This window comes from Echiichthys vipera, assembly GCF_963691815.1.
Source record: "Echiichthys vipera genome assembly, chromosome: 12".
Classification (NCBI taxonomy): Eukaryota; Metazoa; Chordata; class Actinopteri; order Perciformes; family Trachinidae; genus Echiichthys; species Echiichthys vipera.
In genome coordinates, this window is record NC_139837.1 from 17,977,488 (window position 1) to 17,997,607 (window position 20,120).

The window sequence follows — 20,120 nt, forward strand, 5'->3', positions numbered from 1 at the left end:
TTCCTGTGGATTCTTGGAAAGAATTCTCTTTTACAATTTAAGTCTATGGAGAAAAGTCTTTTTGGGCCCTATGGCAACACATCATGGACCCAGTAGTGGCAATTCCATGGTTTGGCCACTATGTCAAAGTGGCTTCAAAGCCAGGAGCTCCTTCTGGGGGCTTAGTTTTTCTCCGTACAAACGAAGACTTGCCCCCTGAATTAAGCCTGGCAGGAAGCACACACTCCAGGGCATCTTTACTGATAAATTAGATGTGACTAATCATGCTAGACACTAAAATCAAAGCCTAGACCATTCATGTATCAATGAAATAGGCTGTACCCTTAATATGCCTACATCAAGTCAATGTGCTGCCCTCATTTCCTGACAACAGACTTTAGTGTCAGTGGTTTTTAATCCAAGAAGCTCAGAAAATGCCCTCTAACCAAAGAACAACTCGATCCCCAGCTCCCCCTCTCGTGTCCTTGGGCAAGACATTGCACCCCAAATTGCATCACTATGGATAAAATCACAGCATCCATGTTATTTTATTTCAGCAATATAAAAGGCCATTCCACACATATGTAGCCACTATTCACTACAGCCCAGTGGATTACATCTTAAAGTTTTGTCCACCTCAAATACAAAAAATAAAAATGTGTGGTTTTTAAGATAAATTTTCACATCAAACAAAGCCCCACTTCACTCACTTGCCTGAGTGAACTTTAACAAGGCAAAAGGGAGAGAAGGCAACATGTGCAATGATAGCATGCATGAACATCTGTGGGGAGCATCATCAGAATAATAAACAACAGACCAAAGTCTGCGGCCTCTAACAGAGTTTATTGTGCATGGCTGGGCACCCCTCAGACTGACAGAGAAAACAAGCTAATGGAAATATGGAGAAGTAGAAAGATCTCTGGTAAACGGTCTGCGCATGTCTCCATCCTTAAACACTTGCCATCTGCTGACTCCTTCTGGACTCCAGAATTCAAAACATCATCTTGAAACAGATATGCCCCAGGTGTCATCATATCACAGCCTAATTTGAAATACCTTAAGATACAGAGTCAATTTAAAAGACAGAACAAGCCCTTACAAACCCAATGAGGAGCTGACTACTGGCGAGTGGGGTTAGAAAAAAACATTGAATCGAAATGCATTACAGTTAATGACAACAGAAGCCAATGTGCAGGTCTGCTGACTATCACCCTGTCCGATAAATGTCTCCTTTCAGCTGAGTGGAGTAGGGTGGAGGGAGACAGTGAGAGAGGACAGCCAGGAGGATGCGGTCAGCCTCAGGGCATAGGCAGTTGAACAGGGAGGACAATGCTAAGCCCAAAAGTGGCTGTGTGGTTGGTTGCATGATGTTCCTGAAAATGTCCCCTGTAGTCACAACAAACAGAGGATGGTGCACTGGGTCCAGTGACTGGCCACAGTGTAGGAAACGAAGCTATCTGAGGGGGGATAGGGATCATCAGGAAGCATCTGGCATCCTCCATTTGGGTGCCGGGGAACATCCAGGTACAAATGGACATTGCAGTGCATTTCCCTCCCATTTCTATATTTTCAATCAACCCTTCTATAGTACAGAGGGATGTAAGTTTTATCCTGTGATGCCCTCTCTCCAACAGTCTGCCCTTCGGTCATGGCTTATGTCTGTATCTCTGCTGAGGGAACAGCGTAAGATGAAGTGGTCCAGAGGTCACTGCTGATAGACGTGTAGCATTGTGTATGTGAAGGATTTCACACACAAAGCATTAAAAAAAAAACTTGCAGCGGTTTGGAATAGAATATACAAGAAATATCCCAAAGTGACATTTTTAATGTTATGTTTTGCCAGACCAACCGTCCAAAAGATACAGTATTCAATTTACAATGGTATACAGAGAAAAGCAGCAAATCCTCACATTGGAGAAGCTGAAACTGTAGAATGTTTCTTGTTTTTGTTAAATAAATAAGTAAAACAATTAGCTGATTATAAAAATGATTATGAATATTTGTCTGTTAGTGAATTGATTGAATAATTGACTGTTTTAGCAATACCTAACATAACGCTAGAAAATAAAATTACATCATAGCAAGGCCTTTTGAAGTGTTTTAAATGCTATGAGGACACAATGCTTTACACACAAACACTGCATTAAAGTTTAAAATAGTGCTTGTGTTCATACCATTAACTGTCTTTTGATTTACTCCAAGATCATTAAGCATGGGCTATCTTTACAGTCCAGATACTGAACAGCAGCAATCAACAAGAGCACATATTTTGCCTATTAAGCTTTCTGTGGCTCTGAAGCACTTTAGTCTGATAGAGACTGTCCGATTGTGCAACAAATCTCAAGATGGAGCAGGATTCTTATCTAGTATAGTGTGGTTTCTAAGATGATACATGACAGAGTGATTACTCAGAACTAATGAGGACGAGAGACAATGCACTGTCTCTCATATAACACACTCAAGCACTTGGGACAGTGTGTCTACTTTCTGCATTTCGGTCACAGTAGGCCAATCTAGGACATCTGTGATGAGGTGAAGATGAAGGGATGAAGTGTGGAGAAGTACATTCTGTCTGTTGATTACAGGTTGCAGGTACCAGTGGGAGAAAAACAGAGGGCACCTCTGGGGATAGTGGGCTGTGATTAAGGGAGTGCAAGTGGAGAAGTGACACTGTGTAGTCTACTCCTTAAGTCATGGGTGACTGATTTGAGATCAATGATAAACAAGAAGTGTAAGGTAACCCTCTTCTAAATCATAATGTTGTCACTATTAAAAGGTCATATTACCACACAATATCCTATTCCTGACATCCAGATCAGCTGCAGAACAGCAGCCCTGCACCTGGTCAGGATCTCGCTCAAGGACACTTTGGCTGAGTTAATATTTGCAGTGGTTTAAAGACGAGCCCTGTAGCTGGAAGGAGTTTTTTAACTGCAAGGCCAGCCTGCCAAAACAACAATAGTAAATACGAAACAGAAGGCTATCTCCCCCCCTTTTTAAAAAGGCATAGATCATGCAAGAGCATAAACCCCAAGAAAATTAAAAGAGGGATTCACAACAGCATAGTTTTCCATCAGCAACAAAACTGATTTTAATACAGATACTTTATATATTATTATAGTATATTTTACTTCTTAAAAGAGAGAAGTCTGTCTAATCCCCAACCAGTTTTTCTGACATCTCACTGAGCCCAGAGGAAGATCATAGGAAATACACCCACTCCAGAGGGACATAACTGACCTATATCTAAACTTTTTAATGTGACAGCTGAGTCCATGAAATGAAATCCCTAATCCACAATGTCAATGTGCACATGCAAATAGCAGATGGGAGCACAAAGAGACTGAACATACAACAATACTCACTCAAAGGTGAAGAAAAGTCCACAAGTCACTAGAATGAGGACAAGGGTGAGGTAGAAAACCCCTGTCTGCTTGGCCATCATAATCCTTCCATTGCAGTAAAATTTATTCCGACCTGGGAAGGACTCCCACTTCCTTTTCTTTGGGGTCCTTTTCTTGTAAGGGGTCTCCATTGGCGTGGAGCTGCGAGTGCTTATTTGGCTGTACTCGCACTCTCTCATGGACTCAGACACCCCGAGATGCATCAATTGCTGATTCAAATCTCCACAGCTGAATAAATCCCGGGGCAGATGTGCCTCTGTGGAGAGAACCGATCAGTTCAGTGTACAGGTTAAGACAGGGGTCTTTGACAGGGTTTTTTAGGTCAAGGACCCCAAGGATGAAAGAGAGATGAAGCAGGGAGCCCCTACTACAAATATTGTATAAAAAAATACAATGATCATTATTTAGATATTCATATATGTATACATCATATGTTAATGTCAAACATACATTTGGAAGGCACATTTAGTTCGAGTTTAAGGATTAAATGTGACTTCCAAATGTATTGTGGCCATTGCTCCCTTGCCAGTGAGCCTATCAACATGTTTGTATAATTGTAGTCATTTAATTTTCCATGAATGTATCTGTGCTAATAATAATTATGTGTTGCATTTATGTAAATGTAAATTTTCAGACATATTTTTAAAGAAAAAATGAAAGAAAACTTTGCACAGATTATCAAACAATTTGGCGGACCCCCCTGGACTAACTCCGAGGACCCCTCTGGCGAGTCCCGGACCCCCTGTTGAAGATCTCTGATAACTTTTTCAGGCAAATATGCCCGTGGGTGGAAAAAAGTTTGTGCAAAGTGGAAGACACACTTCCTGATATTAAACACCCACACTACAAGCATGTAACGTTTTGAAGATACGTCTAGCCTCCAGTGAATTCGGTAAAGCTACAAATAAAGTCAGTTCAGCTAATCTAACGTTAGCTAACTTGGCAAATAACTTCACTGGCAGCTCACACATACCTCAGCTTAATAGCGCCTTTGTTAGCAAGCAACCTGGTTAGCATTGTAGTCTAAAAGTGCCACTATGGGGCTAACACGGTTATAACAAGTTGATGAAATGACTGTTAAGTTAATGTTAGCACGTTGGCCAACTTTGCGATTAAAGGAGCTAGCTTGACTCGCTTCACAACACATAACTATACGCTTTAACTTGGCTGTTTTTACTTTAACTCTCCCACTCAAAAGGAGCTATAAATTGAATCGTTGACGGCTTCACATCCCGGTTGTTTTTTGCTGTTGAAACGACCGTTGAAGCTACAGCTCAAGCGACAGTTGAAGCGCTGCCTTACCGAAGGAAAGTAACGCTGCTCGGTCGTCGTGCTCGTGGGTGTTGTCACGTTAGCTACTCCTTTCGTTATCCAGGTTTGTTACGAGCTGAGGACAAAACAAAGAATGCCATTTTACGAGTTTATAGTTTAAAAAAAAAGAGTTTGAAATTGGCACCTCGTCGCCAGACAGGGAAATCCAGAGAAAAGACTGCACGACGACGGGGGTGCTCTCAGTCAGACGAGCACCAGCATCCTGACTGACTGGCGGCGGTCGATCAGAGAGACACTACGAGTCTTTGCGCACAACACGAACCAAGCAGGACCTTTATAGCCATATGTTCCAAGTGTTTCACAGCAACACACAGCGAATAATCATCAGCAATATCCCGCCGTTCACCCGCTTTTTTTCTGAAAAGAAGTTGCAGCATTCCTCAAGAAGCGTGCAGGCAAGGCCAGTCGACATTACATTGCTGCCACCCTCGCAAACAACAAACATCAACATGGGAGCAGAGCAGTGCCTCGCAGCCTGCTCCTCCCCCCTCAAAGAGAGGCTTAAGTCACTACTGAGGAGGTGCAAAGAGGGACTGGATGTTACAGGGGTTCTCAAAACGTGGTTCAGGGACCTCCAGGCGCCCGTTAGGGGGTCTCTCTAATAGCAGGGGCGTGTCCAGGGAGGGGCCAGGGGTGACGCTGGGGTTTACTTTCATATTTAGGCTGACAGCCACAGGAGATAATGGGAAAGACTGGGAATATTCTATATTCTTCCTACTGTCAACAAGAAGTCCCATTGATTCCAACAAGTGTTGGCTGTGTAGACAAAGTCTCATATTCCTATACTATATGATATACTATTTTGCTACACCGAGCCATTGTTGTCCAAAAATGATTAAAAGACATCACTGAGCCACACCACTGCACCAGCTTAAATGTTCCTTTATTACTGTGAATGTGGGCCCTGTTAGTTATTTTGAGTCAATTCCAATACACTGTCCTGGCATTTTATGTCTTTAAGGGCGCACTTAAACTATCCATCCGTACCGTGCACGTTTCACGGCTAAAGTCTAGCTCGTTTGACCAGTGTGAGTGCAACCGTACAGTGCCTAGATGTAGTACGCTTGCCGGCCACGGACTGTTTGGGAGACGTGGGCTTTTGTAAAGCATGTTTGCACATGTACGAGCACGAGCGTGCGCACATGTACGAGCAAGAGGCTTACGGCGGTTCTGACTTACGGCGGTCTCATTTTATGTGCACCTGTTCGGACATAGAAAAAAGGACAGACCATGCGCGGACATTTAAAACAATGGCGGCGAAAGGTTCACGTTGGTGTGATGCGGAGGTGGAGTGTTTACTTCAGATTTGGTCGGATGAAAATATTAAAAAAACAGTTTGACAAGACGCACAAAAACTTTGAGGTCTATGGAAAGATTTGTAAACAAAGCGACACATCGCAATGACGTCAATCAATGCGTGTGACGTGTTACGGCGTGATGACGTATAGGCAGGCAAGAACCATTTCGCCGAGGCCCAGGCAGTGTGAGTACAAACGGGCCTGGGCCACGGAGGGAGAGGCAGGGGGGGACAAGTACCCTAAAGCCCGGGGCATGGTACGGACGAACAGTGTGAGTGCGCCCTAATACCATAGATAGCTGATACATGGACGGATGATGAGACAATGGGCCCCTGGGCACAGACATGTAAGAGCCCCACCCACTCTGTCTATGTAGGAAAAAGACCTTCAAATACAAAAAGTCTACTTCAGTTGTTTTGTCGTCATGTTGTTTTTTTATTTTTTTCCCAGCAACAATTTATGAGTCAGGGCCGCTGACATTATGGGCCCCTGTCCCTGTGCCCAGTAGGCCCCTTCAGTAATCCATCCATGCTAACCCCCAGTTACACCTGATTGGTAACATTTGTTACAAAACTACAGTGCCGAGCTGTTTCAGGAAAGTATTGAGCCTTTTTGTTTTTTAATGGACTTATATACTTAGGAGCCATTTAAAAAAAATGTATATATTCAATAGAAAAATAAATTAGGCTAAAAAACTATTTAAAAAAAGTTGAAATAACAAAGCAAGACCCTGTTGCGCAGCAAGATTTCTACCGTGGGTATTGGGTGTGTAAACCCTCCAATTGCAGGTTTTCTTATACTTTAACAATTTTACAACAAATCATGACTTTCTTGAATTGCTAAATAATCTTTGAAATTGACAAACATCACATGGCAATTAATGGCACAATTCAAACAAGCTCAAAAATAATTTGTCTCGTGTTTACTTTGGAAATGCAGAAGGGGAAGGACTTCTCCTCTCTATCCCTAAAATTTCAGGGTTAATTATTTATTAGTCTGGAACTGCCTCTGATCCAAGGGGGTCCCGAGAAACATGACAGGTGGATCATATTTACGGGAAAAAAAGGATGAGTCAGGACTGTGTTATAGTGTGTGAATAAAAGCATCTCTAGCTGTTCCCCTGGGGAAATTTTTTTTAGTTTAATGCAGTATCATTTTACATTTCCCCATGAGTACCATTGGAGATATAAACTTTATGATGTCCCTTTAAAAGCTTTTCCGCTCTTCAGTAAAAATGCTCTACAGCTCTTCAGTGATGTTCTTCCTGTTCCTGCTGCAACAGCATGGATCAACATGACTCAGGAACACGATAACATGACTGAACTATGATAAAATAAACATTATCATTGACAGTATATCATTCAACAAATGGGTCATATTAGCTTTGTTTCTACTGAAAACAGACATACAGCGATATCGCCACATGGCTCGTGCCTCGCTCTCGTGCCCAAGTACAGTTCTCCGATGATGCAATTTCCTGTTCAGCCCACAGAGGATTGCATCATCGCCCTATAGTTCCTCTGTCGTCGGTCCTCCTCTTAACACCTACACAAGTCACACGAGCGGTTTGGCTCATTCACTCCCACAGCTGAACAATTATCCTCTTGCACTGAAAAGAAGTCTGGCTGCATTTCATGTAATGTGAGAGGACTTACCGGTTATTGTTCAGAATCAAACATTTACTCCATTGGGCTTTTATGTTCTGCCCATCATTCACCCCCACATACCCATTTGTTGTATGAAAGTAGGATTTAGCAGTCAGGTGTATTGAGCTCATCAGAGTAGAAATTAAACATCACCCTCACACACGCACACACACATGCAAATTACATTAGTTCATACACAGAGTTGGCTGACGATAGCTTTTCTCAGGAAGTGAGCATGTACAGTACTGTGAGTTGTCCCCATTTAAGTTTGTGTCATGCATCTGCAGCCCGGCTGAGAGCATGATTGGCTTCCGCTGCCGGGCATGTGAAGCTATCAAGTGGTATACTTAATCTGTTGGAAAGCTGTGGATGTTTTAAATGCTTGCTAATGATCTGTAAGCCCTCCAGACTAATTCCTGGACTGTGGGGCTCGTTAAGCAATGTGATTACATATGGCTGAAGAAGCTGTGTTTGTGTTGGGAAGTAAATGGACGTGATAGGGCCTTTGAGTCCCAATCCAAGAACAACATGGGCCTGAATCACATCCTGCCAAGGCCTCATCCAGGCAATATTGTTTCATTTAGAAAGCTGGACAGGATGAAAGCACATAGTGACATCAAAGCCTCATCAAGAGGCCAATACTCTCTATAGCCACAGTTATTGTACTTGGCCTGATCTGGTAAACACGCAGTTCACTCCACAGTCCACACACCAAACGTGTACAGTATTGTAACATATCCCCGGAAAGGTCAGAGCAGTCTTTTTTGTTTGCACCAAACGCTCATTCATCTACCTACATTAGCGGTGAGAGGCAGCAGGCCAGGGTACCCAGGCCAGAGGTAGCCAATGACTGGCCTGGCTTCCTTCTCAGCCACCACATCCATCCTGTCAGAGCTCGATGACTCAGCTTCTCAGAGGCACAGGAGTGTGGGAGGTTTTCTCCTGCGGTTGGCTGCCTACGTGAAACGCATCCTCCATCACCAAAAAAGTACAGCAAACCCACTTTCCATCCAAACTCTAAATGACAGGCTGAAATTGAAAACGCTCAGAGGTATGTGATTTGTAATGTGCAGGTGCACACGTTACAACAATACAGCTATAGTTAGAACGTCAAGACATATCAAAAAGCATATAAATCCTTTTTATTTTGCTACAGAAACGTGCTTTAGCGAAAAACCAATCAATGTGTTAACCACTTCTCGGGCTGCTGTAATTAGTTTTAAGGTGTCAGTATAATTTTAATAGGATAATATGAGTGATTGTACCTCTCTGCAGCCAAGCAACCCAGCTAACAATCACTCTTTGAAACCCAACCTGTTCATTGACTGTGTTGTAGGAGCTATTATTAAAGGCATCATAAAAAGGGCCTGATATTATGCCCACATTTCCCCTGGCAAAGGAAAGGAGGGAGAAATATATGAAAATTCAACTTAAGAGGAAGTAAAAAATCTGGGGACTATATTCAAATACAAAATAAATAGAAAGTAGGAGAATAGTGAAGAGTAACTCGGGCTATCGTACTCGGTATGATCCATAGTGCACAAAATCTCTGATGTGTTAATATAACAGTTTCTTCTTTTAACATAATTGTTTTATAAATGAATAGTGGGAAACATACTGAAGTCAGAGGAAGGGTACAGTGTAGTATAGAGACTGTCTTGTTTTTACACCTGCTTTTAAAATAAATTTCTATCTGAGGTGTCTGTTTACACTAACAAAAACTTGCATGCCTTTTTTAAGAGACCAAAGTGATTATGAAACTGCAAGTATGCAACCCACTCATCATAATAATAGCATCTTTGATTTGATATTGGAAATCTTTAAAAAGGATTGGTAAAACAGCCGAAACTTCTTAAACTGTGAATAAAGCTGCACCCGGCCAAATATAATATATATAAATATAATATAAATATAATATAGCAGGTCAGCAAGTAGTTTTATAAGGACTCAATGATTCTCTTCAGACAGCAGAAGGGGAAATAACATGAGCTCACCTGGGGCACGAAAAAAATCTCCCATTCTACGTAGACCCTGGATACAACAACACAAAACTATATGTTAATTTACAGTCATGTACTACAACCAAAGATGAGAGGAGAACAAAACAGACTAACAAAATCACCAACGTAGAGCCCAGTACAGAGTACAAAGTTTTCTTCAGCCCTACAGGAGCCTTGAGCTTCTGTAATGATCAGAGTTTAGATTTGGTGACCAAGTACATTTAACATCTGGTGAACTTTGTCTTTTTCACTGAAGACATTTTGACATGTTAATGGTGTTAATGATAACATTAATGAGAGCTGAATTCCATCTAGCTGCTTCAGTTTCAGCTTCCTGGTGTTGTTCAAGCTGACTTAATGGGACACTTGAATAGAACAGAACCTCCTTTAATGACATTATTTTTAGTAGTAAGACCTGTGCTTTTCCTACTATGACATGTCAAAATATGTCCTGTGAAAAGCTCCTATGCCTGCACGTGGTCTTCACTTGATTGGATTCAGGTTAAAAGTGCAAACAAGACATGCAGTTTTAATCAACAGGGCCTGGTAACAAGTATATTTCCCTTTTTCACAAGAGTCCTCTCTGAAATTTTAGATGATGTCCTTCCGGAATACAAGAGCACAATTGCCTTAAGAGGTGTGTGGTATAAGTGTGTGAGGAGGACGGGTACTATCACTGTATGTGCTGAGAATGGTGGTGGAAAGGTCATTGACCTCTGTCTTAATGAGGGGATTTTGAAAACGTATGCTCTTAGAGGAGCTACTGAAATGGAATTACTGTAAGTACACGGTACTTAGTTTTTCATTTGAGCCAGGCCAAAATGTGACACATCATGGGTATAGCAGTAGCAAATTACTAATTAATGGGTTAACCAATTTACATTGCTTTAGACTTTACTCATCAGGGGTGTCACAAAGTCATCAACAAACCGTCTGAGTAGCTGTAAGATTCAGTTGGTCCTAACCACAATGAAACTGGAAATATATATCGAAATATTTATAAAGGATTGTCTTTGATCAAATTTGTGTCCTTCTGTTGCTATCTGCTCAGCCTCTCTGTGTAACTGAGGGGTGGGATTGCTACCAAGTTTTGCAGTGCATACATGGTCAGATGAGTTGCTGCAATATCCCTTTTTTTGTTGAAATGGCTTCACTTTTATGAGCGCCTCGGATGATAATGCAAAATCATCTGTGGTAGGTTGGGAAAGAGCTAGTGTCTCATCTTTAGATAGACTGTCTTTCCTCTACCATTGATTTTATTCAATCGTTTGTGAGCTGGAACAGCCACATATTACAGTCAGTCCATGGACGGACCTTTTCAGTAAAAACCCACATCTCCTAAATTCATCTAAAATATTAATTTAATAAGTACTTAATTGAACAGTTGTCATCAACACCTAATAACACAATCCACAGAGAAATGCACACAGCCTGTACTCAGAAACTGTGCCTTCAAACAAGCCGTCATGACTTCTGCAGGGTTGTGATGTCGGAACTATACAATATATATATATATATATATATATATATATATAGGTACAGTAGAAAGTGCCACAACAGTGCTGTCCAGTCATTATTCAGCTGCAAGGACGGTGCAGACATGCCGGGAGTGCAGATGCAGAAGGCCCTGGAAACACTGACCAATCAGAGCAGCAGAGAAAATAATGATTGTTTTTTTTTAAAACATTAAAGAATTTAAACATTACTGAGCATACTATGTCCCCTTTATGTCCTGGTGGTCATGAGAGATCAAATCCAGATTCATGGATAGGAAACATCTGAGCCCTCTGAAGTGATTCCCAAACAGCAGCCATCTTTTTACTGAAATATTTAAACTCCAGCAAATATTGTGACAGAAAACTGACAGGTCTCCCTATAATTTGACTTTTGGTCTCTCGCAGCACATCTGTTATTATATATTTATATTGTAAGGCTGGAGGAGTCAGTTGTGACTGATGAAATTACTTTGAATGACATCAATAAAAGGCAGGCCATGTAAGCAGTTGATGTTTGTTTTATTGGCCTAAGATTGTCTGGACATAATGCAACATCTCCGGTGCTTAACGATGTTCATTGTACATTTATTTGTGACATGTGCAGCACAGAGTATAAATGTGTATACTGAATAAAAGAGAGACATGGAGTCATACGAAAAAAAGGCAAACTTTACAATGAGCTTTCAGGACATTTTGAAGATTCTTTTCACACGTTTCTTTTAGAGCATTATCTAGATTAAAAAATATGCCCATTGACATGAATGGAGGACGTTAACAAACAGAAACGTGTTCAGTTTTCTCATGTAACCTCGCCTAGATATCCTCTCACCCTGGCACTTCCACGTTTGATTACCAAAGCGATTGTTTTCTCAGCTATAATACAATGCATACAGGAATTATTTTTTTTACATTGAAACACCAGTTACATCTGCCATGTTCAAATATTTGACCCCATTAACAAAATATGTATAATAACGATAACAAATTTACCAACAATAAAAGCATTTGTTATAATAGTCGGAAAGTCTCTTGCGATGCTTGATTGAGACTGAAAGAATCATGTGCGTCCATTGTACAACAGTTTATATACACAGTGATGAAAAAATACAGACATAACACAAGTGCTTAGGAAACACAAAGTTCATCTGTGAAAGTCGTTGAGGCTATGATTGATAAATTAGACACTTATTTTAGCAGGCGCTCTTCTCTCGTGTTGATTGGCTGGTGCAATGCTGCCTCCTCATGGCCTAAAGCACACACCGCAGGTGTCTTTAAAGATTCTTCTTTTTGTTCTCAAAAAGGGACAACTTGCTCTAGAGTCCTATTGCACAAATTATCTTCCAGCGATGGAGACATATACATTTCAATTTGAAAAGTCAGTGTTTTTTTCCCCCCACAACTGTTGGCAAAAAAGTTTAAACTACTGTACAGTGTCACATTTTAAATAAATACTCTCCATTAACAAAATGTTGATGAGTACATTAGCATTTATAAAACTGAAAAACATCTCCACGACTCATCGACTCAAAAGGAACCATGTAATTCAGCACCAATATCTGGTGGCAGCTTTGGCTGAAAAAGTAAACAAACAAAAACAAATGCCAAACAAAAGCAATCCAACACCAGCAAGTATTAAATATCTGTATTAAAATGAGCTTTCAAATCCCAATCCCATTTTTTTAACAGGGCCCAGAAGCTATACATATATAGAGATATTTTGTTTATGTGGATATTTCTTTAAAAAAACAAACATTTTCTGTCATTCTGATAAATAAAAATAGAAAACCACAGAAGTATCATGTCTGCCTTAGCATCTGTCATGTGAGTCCTGCCTCTCCTCTTGTCATAATTTCCCTAAGTGAAAGAGAACTTGGCAAATAATAGCCACCACCCCCGCACTGAGCACAGAGGAAATGGAGATGTCTAACAATCTGCTTTCGTACAGCACAAACTCTCTCTTGTTCTCCTCCACTTTAGCCATAGCCACCAGGCCTTTAGCTGCTCTGCACATCATGTTTATGCTAGGTGGGTCCATATGGGGGTGCCCCATGTGCAGCAAGCTGTGAGGGTTCTGCTGGTACTGCGCCATGCTAACACCATCCTCCAAGAAGCCTACCAAATTACCCACACTGCCCTTCTGCATGGCTATGGCACGTGCTGCTGTGGGGTCTCCTTGTGCCAGGTGGGAGAGAACCGCCACTGCCATCTCCCTGTACACCTGGGCCTTCCTCTGACCCACGTAGCGGAGCAAGACAGTGAAGAGTTTCTCCTGACGGCTGAAAGGCGGCGTAGCTAGCAGCAGGTCAACATTTCCGCCCTGGATGCTCAGCTTGCAGAGGCACTCCAGAACCAGCCTCTGGGGAGTGAGCAGGGAGTGGGATACTGCTGATGGGAAGGGGTCCTGGGCTTCAGCGGAAGGGCACACCATCCAGTGGAGAAGGCCATCCAAGATGGGGAGGCAGATAGTGTCTGGATAGGAGGAGAGATCCAGCTGACCCGAGATGTTGGCCAGAGTCACCATGGCATTTTCCCTGAGCAGACTCAGGCACTCCCACCACCACTCTTCTTTGCTACTTGACAGCCCCTGCTCCTGCTGCTCGTCTTTCTGGTAGCTAGGGGGCGACCTGCTCCTCTCTGGGTGCTGATGGTGCAGCAGGAGCAGCCTGCCCAGAAGAAGAACCAGGGCAGGGTGGCGTGACATATCCAAGTCATTCCCGGGGATAAAGGACAAGCTCCGGACGATGTTGGAGATGCAGAGGCACCGTTTGGCCAGTGAGTCCTGCCAGGCAGAGGATGTGGAGAGCGGAGCCTCGTCCAGGCAGCGAGGCTCATCCTCCAGCAGGGTGATGTGGTCCTGCTCCCCATCCTGATGCACCCTGAAGGGGTAGGATGGCAAAGAGCGTGCAGGGTGGGCATAAGAAAGGGCGTCAACCCGAGCACACAAAACATCATCAATGGTAGCCGTGACATGTTTCAGTGGTTGTTTCTTCCTGTCGTCCATCTTGTCTTCCTCTTTGTTTTGTTTTCTTGTCTTTCCATCTGTCCTGGCAGGTGGTTCAATCCGGGGTTCAAATTGTGTTTGAATGTGTGCAGTGGAATCACCTCCACCAGCCTGCCAGTGTAGCAACCCGCTGGTGAACTCAGTGACGTAACCTAGGTGCCCTGTCATGTCTTCAATCAGGTCCTCTTTGTGGGCAATCTTGATGGGGAGCTTATCATATTTACTGGCTTGTTTAGGTTTAGGTTCTAGCTCTGCAACAGGCTGGTCAACACACTCTTTTTTACACTCTGCTCCTTTTTCACTCTCTTCTTTTTCTCCCTCTTTGTCTCTACCCTCTTCATTCTTGTCCTCGTTCTTGATGCTCACCTCAGGCACCTCCTTCTCACCCATCACCTCGGCTGTCTCTGGCTCTTTAGCGACTGGTAGGGCTTCCTCCACGATGTCTTCTGCTTGCTCAGACTGCGTCTGTGCTGCCGGAGCTGACTCAGGTTCAGGCTGGGCTGAGTCTGTTTCCTGGTCGGGGATGGCTTCTTCTTTCTTGTTAGCAGCAGGGTCCGAAAGGCTTTTCTGAGCCACGGCCCCCACCTCAAACTCTTCCAGGATGCCAAAGATCTCGATCAGGTAACGGCGAAAGTACTCCACAATCAGCTCGAGGAATCCAGGCAACTGGTCAGACATAAGAGAAAATGAATGTCAACAGTTTAAGTAGAAGGAAATGTAATTCTTAATACTTTTTTCAAAATGTCATTATATCTTGAATCATTTGGATTACATACATTAGGTTTATGAAAGACACTGTAGTGTATCTCTGCTACAACATGCTCCAGCTAGCTAAATGAATCAGTTCTGTCAGTCAGATGTCAGGTGTAGTCATGAAATTGGTTCTACCTGGGAGAGGTTAAAGGAGCCCACAGTGCTGTCATCGTACAGCAGGATATTGATGGTGTCTAGAGCCCATGTGCTCTCTGCCAGCAGACCAGACTTCAGAGACATCATCACGCGCCAGGCCTCAGGCGTTCCTGGGGTTAAAACAGTAGGATTTTTGGAACGAGGAAGAAGAAAAAAAATGTTGATCAGACATGGTCCAAATGATCAAGGCGACACTGAACAGAGTAGATCACTAGTGCTAGTTCTACAATTAGCAGTGCATTTTCCAAAAAGCCTCACCCACCCACAGCCTTATTCAAAATAGTGAATGAATGGAATACAGGACTCCATCTAACCTGTGTCCTTGGAGGTGAGCTTGCGTCGAGGCTTTAGAATCGGCATGGTGGCCTCCACTGATCCTGGTGGGTAGTTGAGGTCCCGCCTCAGGTTGGGAGGAAAGTGACCAAGGTGTCCACCTCCCTGTGAGCCCATCATGGTCATCCCAGGCTTAGGCATCTTCATGGGTGACATAAATGGTGCTTTGCTGGGTGACATCCTAGAGTCCATGGAGCGCTGGAAGGCCCCTGGGCTGGGTGCTCTAGGTAGGTGGTTGGCCATGGAGGGAGAGTTGGAATAAGAAGATGGCTGGCGTGAGGACAGGGGAGTCATGCCACCTGATGATGACATGTACGGAGACTGACGGTGCCACTGCTCCTGCCCTGGCCGCCCGTCCATGTCATCTCTCCCAATTGAGCCGTAAGGTGGCATTTGTGATGGTGGCCCCTGTCTGTTGGGGTAAGGATAGCCGAGGTCTGTCCTGGAGGGCCACATATTGGGGCCATCGGTAGCATGGTTAGGAGTTGGCCCCCCGCCCATCATACTGTGCTGGCTCTGGCCGGAGGGGGCCATGCGGTCACGGGGGTAGGGGTAGGGGAACTGTCCCTGGATGGGTCTGTGATCAGGGCCTGAGTACCCCCCTCCGTAGTGGTTGTAGATGTCTGGCTGCTGGTTGGCGTACTGCATGGCGTACATGTCGCTCTCGTGTCTCTTGGGTGGGGGGCCATACATGCCGTCCATGGGCCGTTTGTAGCCCTGCTGAAGCAAGGGTGTAGATAGTTAGTAAAAATACAGAATTCATTCTTAACATTTCACTGCTTTAGTAGTGTTATGTATAGTAATACTGGGGGCCAGGGGTATGGCACCAAATTCTGAGCCCTATACAGAAGCAGTCTTTGTGCCCCCCCCCCCCCCATGCTGAGTCGCGATGGGTAGATTAAACCATTTTGCGCCTTTTGTAAGGGGTTAGAGGACCCTCAAAGAACCTACACTATTATTTGAAATACATACAGTAGTCTCTCAACTAATGTATTGAGCTAATTTTTAATTCATGTTATGACACCAATTACTTGGAAAACACTAATCACAAACAAGACAAACTTTTGATTCCATGCTTTAAACTCAGCAAATACAAGCTTACTCTTAATACTAGTTGTCTCCCTCTTACCTGTTGCTGTGGGTACATCCCATAAGGCATGCTGGGATACTGCTGACTGTAGCCGTCATGTCTGAAACAGAATGGAGAAAGGCGGAGGAATATGTCACTGGCAGGTTTAAGAATGATTAGCAAAGTTACATGAAAAAATATAATTTTCACACACACACACACACACACACACACACACACACACACACACACACACACACACACACACACACACACACACACGCACACACAAAGGGCGAAGCGGTGGGGTGGTGGTTAGCGCTGTTGCCTCACAGCGAGAGGGTTCCTGGTTTGAATCCCGGCTGGGGCTTTTCTGTGTGGAGTTTGCATGTTCTCCCCGTGTCTGCGTGGGTTTTCTCCGGGTTCTCCGGTTTCCTCCCACAGTCCAAAGACATGCACGTGTTAGGTTAATTGATGACTATAAATTGCCCGTAGATGTGAATGGTTTTCTGTCTCTGTTTGTCTCTATGTGCCGTGCGATAGACTGGTGTCCTGTCCAGGGTGTACCCTGCCTCACGCCCGATGTCAGCTGGGATGGGCCCCAGCCCCCCGCGACCCCGACAGGGACAAGCGGTTGAAGATGAATGAATGACACACACACACACACACGCACACACACACACAGGTGCTGACCTCTGCTGTGAAGGGTATCTACTGGGAGAGTACATGCTGCCCTCACTGTTAGAAGGTCCCATGTTATTTTGACTCCCAGGGGGACCCATGTTCCCCTCCATCCCCATGACATGGTCCGTTCTAAGGATCAAACAACAAGAAAGTCTTCATGCTTCTGACAATACATCAGTGACATAACTTCCATTGAAAACATATGTATTTAACGAACACACATAAACTCACAAAAGGCTTGTACATATAATCCATAAAAATACTGCAGTAGGCCTCAGGGCTCATATAAGGGAAATATTGAGATACTACAGGTTCACCACCCTCTTCTGCTGATTGTGTGCCTACCTCCTGTCATAACCTGGCCCGTATGGATACTGCGACCTCTGGCTCATGCTCAAGGCTGACGGGGGTCGACCATACATTTCCTGCATGCCACCACCGGGGATCTGGGCTGGCATGTAGGGATCAGCTCCTGCCACTGGGGGGAGGAAAGCAAATATGGTAATGCATTTTAGATTATGTTATATAATACGGACTGAGTCGAGTACAAAAAAATTATAATAGAGATTTAAAGCTATTCTTACTGTCTTTTCAAACGTGCAACAGAGGCTTAAATTTGCTTTTATATGCATGAATGTTATTTTCTTCCACCAGGTGGCAGCATTCCTCTATGAATATTCACCACTTCCCATGATTAAACCAATTGTTCTGAGGCTGCAACTGTTGTTATGCAGCTTACATCCACCATATTATTAATTCAGGCTCCATTCTCTCCCGCCTTCAGAGGAGCCGCCATCCTTTCTAAAACCACTGTTTGTTCTGAAAACTAAACCGCCTGAGTTGGTCAAAACAGGTGCTTCTCAGCAGGATGGAAAGGATGAAAGGTTGAAAACGAGGAGGATGAAAAGGAGGAACAAAGTTAGGATGAGACGAAGGCTAAGCTACAAGAACATCAGACGAGCTGGTGTGTTTTCGATGAGAGGGACGTGTGGCGTAACAAACAGATCTCATCTCCTTTCATATTTCTACTTAATAGTAAAACACACGCACACACACACACACACACACACACACACATCTGTCCTGACTAGACAATGAATTAGACCAACAAGATAGATGAAAGAACAATGGCCTTCTGAGTCATTTTGATGAAGTGCCATGTAAGTTTGAATTAAGTTTTAAGAGGAAATTTAAGAACCTTCATTTTAAGGCAAAATGTGCTAGTTTATATGATGATACATCATAGTCGACTCAAACGGTTTATTCTAAAAAGTCTCAAAATATTCTGTGAAATCGGTGAAACAGGCCTTGGGCTTGGTGTTTGGGTGAAAGGGTGTCACAGCATGTGTCTCACTCACTCTTCCTCATCCCGGCGAAGGGGTCCTTGGCGTCGTACTGCATCCTCATCATCATGTCAGGCATGCTGAGGCCCTGCTGGTAAGGAGCCGAGGGGGGCAGGGAGGCAGCACGCTTCTGAAAAGCCGGGTCGCTCACCTCTGAGAAGGGGTCCTGTACGCTCACACTGCTCCTGAACAAGGAGAGGAAGGAGGGGAGAAAGGGAGAGACAGGGAGGAAAGAGAGGAGAGGAAGATAAATCTTTGTGATAGTGACCACACACACTTAAAATATGCATATGATGTGTGCTGTAAAGGAGTTGTATGCTTTAAAAAATGAATTGTTTAAATGATGGATATTTTATTTTGATGTGAAATACTCATCATTCGTCATAATATTATGGGATTATCATTACAGAAGCATCACTGTATACCTGTAAGCAGCACTTTATGTTGTTTAAACTACTTTATATAGTGTACTGTAATTTATAATAATTCATCATACAACAGTACATGAGTAAATGTACTTAGTAGTTACTCTCCACCACTGCTGTTCATTTTATTTGTGTCATGCACATACAAGTGCCCTGCCAACAGGGGCTTAAAAGACACCAAACACACCATTGCAATGGAAAAACAACACTTGTTGGACAAGAATATAACTGTGCAGACATAATATCTCTAACAAAGCAAACAAAGAACTGTGTCTACACAGTTCATTCACATATATAAATACAGAAAAAAACCTTAAATCATCATCATGAAGAGCAACAAAACATCTTTTGGATTTCATCTTCAATGTCACCTTTATCACTTCAAAAATAGTTCACAAATTAGCACTCAGCCTTCCCTTGTTCATACGTAAGGAACAATTCCTGCTGCTGTCACACTGCAAGTCAAGTAAATGAATCATGTAAAATAAGGAACTATGACTGTGGTGGCAGGAGTGGTAGAGGCAGTAACCGTAGTAGCCATAGTAGTACAGCAGTAGAAAAAACTGCAGCATCACTTGGATCAGCAGTAGTATTGTTAGCAGTGCAGTGTGTCTGTGTGGTACCTGTTGGAGGGCAGTGGTGTGACCTGTCCCAGAGGGGTGGTGGCAGGTGTGGGAGGTTTCAGATCCCCTGCTGCCTCTGCTGTAGAGCTGCTGCCAGAGGACTGGGGCGTCTGTGGCCCTTGGAGGGAGCCGCCTGAATTAGCTGCAAGACACAAGTATCCTTTTTATCAGCGTGATAGCTAGACCATTCACCAAATTCAGAGTAAAAACTGTAACATATTCAGACCGCAGGGGCTTCCCTGTGTCTTCAGATATGATCTCGAAGCTGGTTTGAGTTAGAGCAGCCATATTGGGCTTTTTGCTGCAGCAAGGTGCTGTATTAGAGAGATAACTTTGGACTTAAGGCCAAAGCACTAACAGTGTTACCCTACATGAGAACTGAGCTTGAGCAAACAGCCTACATGAGGGCAGATAAAATGAGTATGGAGAGACTGCTTAAGAGAGGCCAGCGGAAGAAGAGGAGAAGGAGGAGAGGACACAGCGAAGAGAAGGGAAGGATTTCTCAGAGGGAATTGCCCACTTGGGCGGTTGAAGCACAACTCTATATTTGGAAACTGTTTGAAGATGGTTTAGCTGTT

General features: G+C 43.5%; 2 protein-coding genes across 6 annotated transcripts in view; both read right to left on the reverse strand.

Moving 5' to 3' along the window:
• LOC310954355 (palmitoyltransferase ZDHHC14-like) overlaps positions 1-5,131 on the reverse strand; it is a 49,345-nt gene extending 44,214 nt beyond the window's left edge. For 2 of the 3 annotated variants that reach the window (XM_083923779.1, XM_083923777.1), the window contains exons 1-2: positions 4,686-5,131; positions 3,345-3,639 (exon numbers count right to left, since the gene is read on the reverse strand). In XM_083923779.1, coding sequence (XP_083779905.1) covers positions 3,345-3,586 — 242 coding nt within the window. In that variant the 5' untranslated portion in view covers positions 3,587-3,639; positions 4,686-5,131. The remainder of the gene's footprint in view (positions 1-3,344; positions 3,640-4,685) is intronic. The other variant, XM_083923778.1, reaches the window with a different exon arrangement.
• Positions 5,132-11,700: 6,569 nt separating this feature from the next.
• The window catches only part of LOC310954539 (AT-rich interactive domain-containing protein 1B-like), a 189,295-nt gene continuing 180,875 nt past the window's right edge, over positions 11,701-20,120 (reverse strand). For 2 of the 3 annotated variants that reach the window (XM_083924050.1, XM_083924049.1), the window contains exons 15-22: positions 19,543-19,684; positions 18,510-18,679; positions 17,497-17,629; positions 17,161-17,280; positions 16,528-16,588; positions 15,380-16,118; positions 15,045-15,175; positions 11,701-14,822 (exon numbers count right to left, since the gene is read on the reverse strand). In XM_083924050.1, the coding sequence (XP_083780176.1) occupies positions 12,999-14,822; positions 15,045-15,175; positions 15,380-16,118; positions 16,528-16,588; positions 17,161-17,280; positions 17,497-17,629; positions 18,510-18,679; positions 19,543-19,684 (3,320 nt within the window). In that variant the 3' untranslated portion in view covers positions 11,701-12,998. The remainder of the gene's footprint in view (positions 14,823-15,044; positions 15,176-15,379; positions 16,119-16,527; positions 16,589-17,160; positions 17,281-17,496; positions 17,630-18,509; positions 18,680-19,542; positions 19,685-20,120) is intronic. The other variant, XM_083924051.1, reaches the window with a different exon arrangement.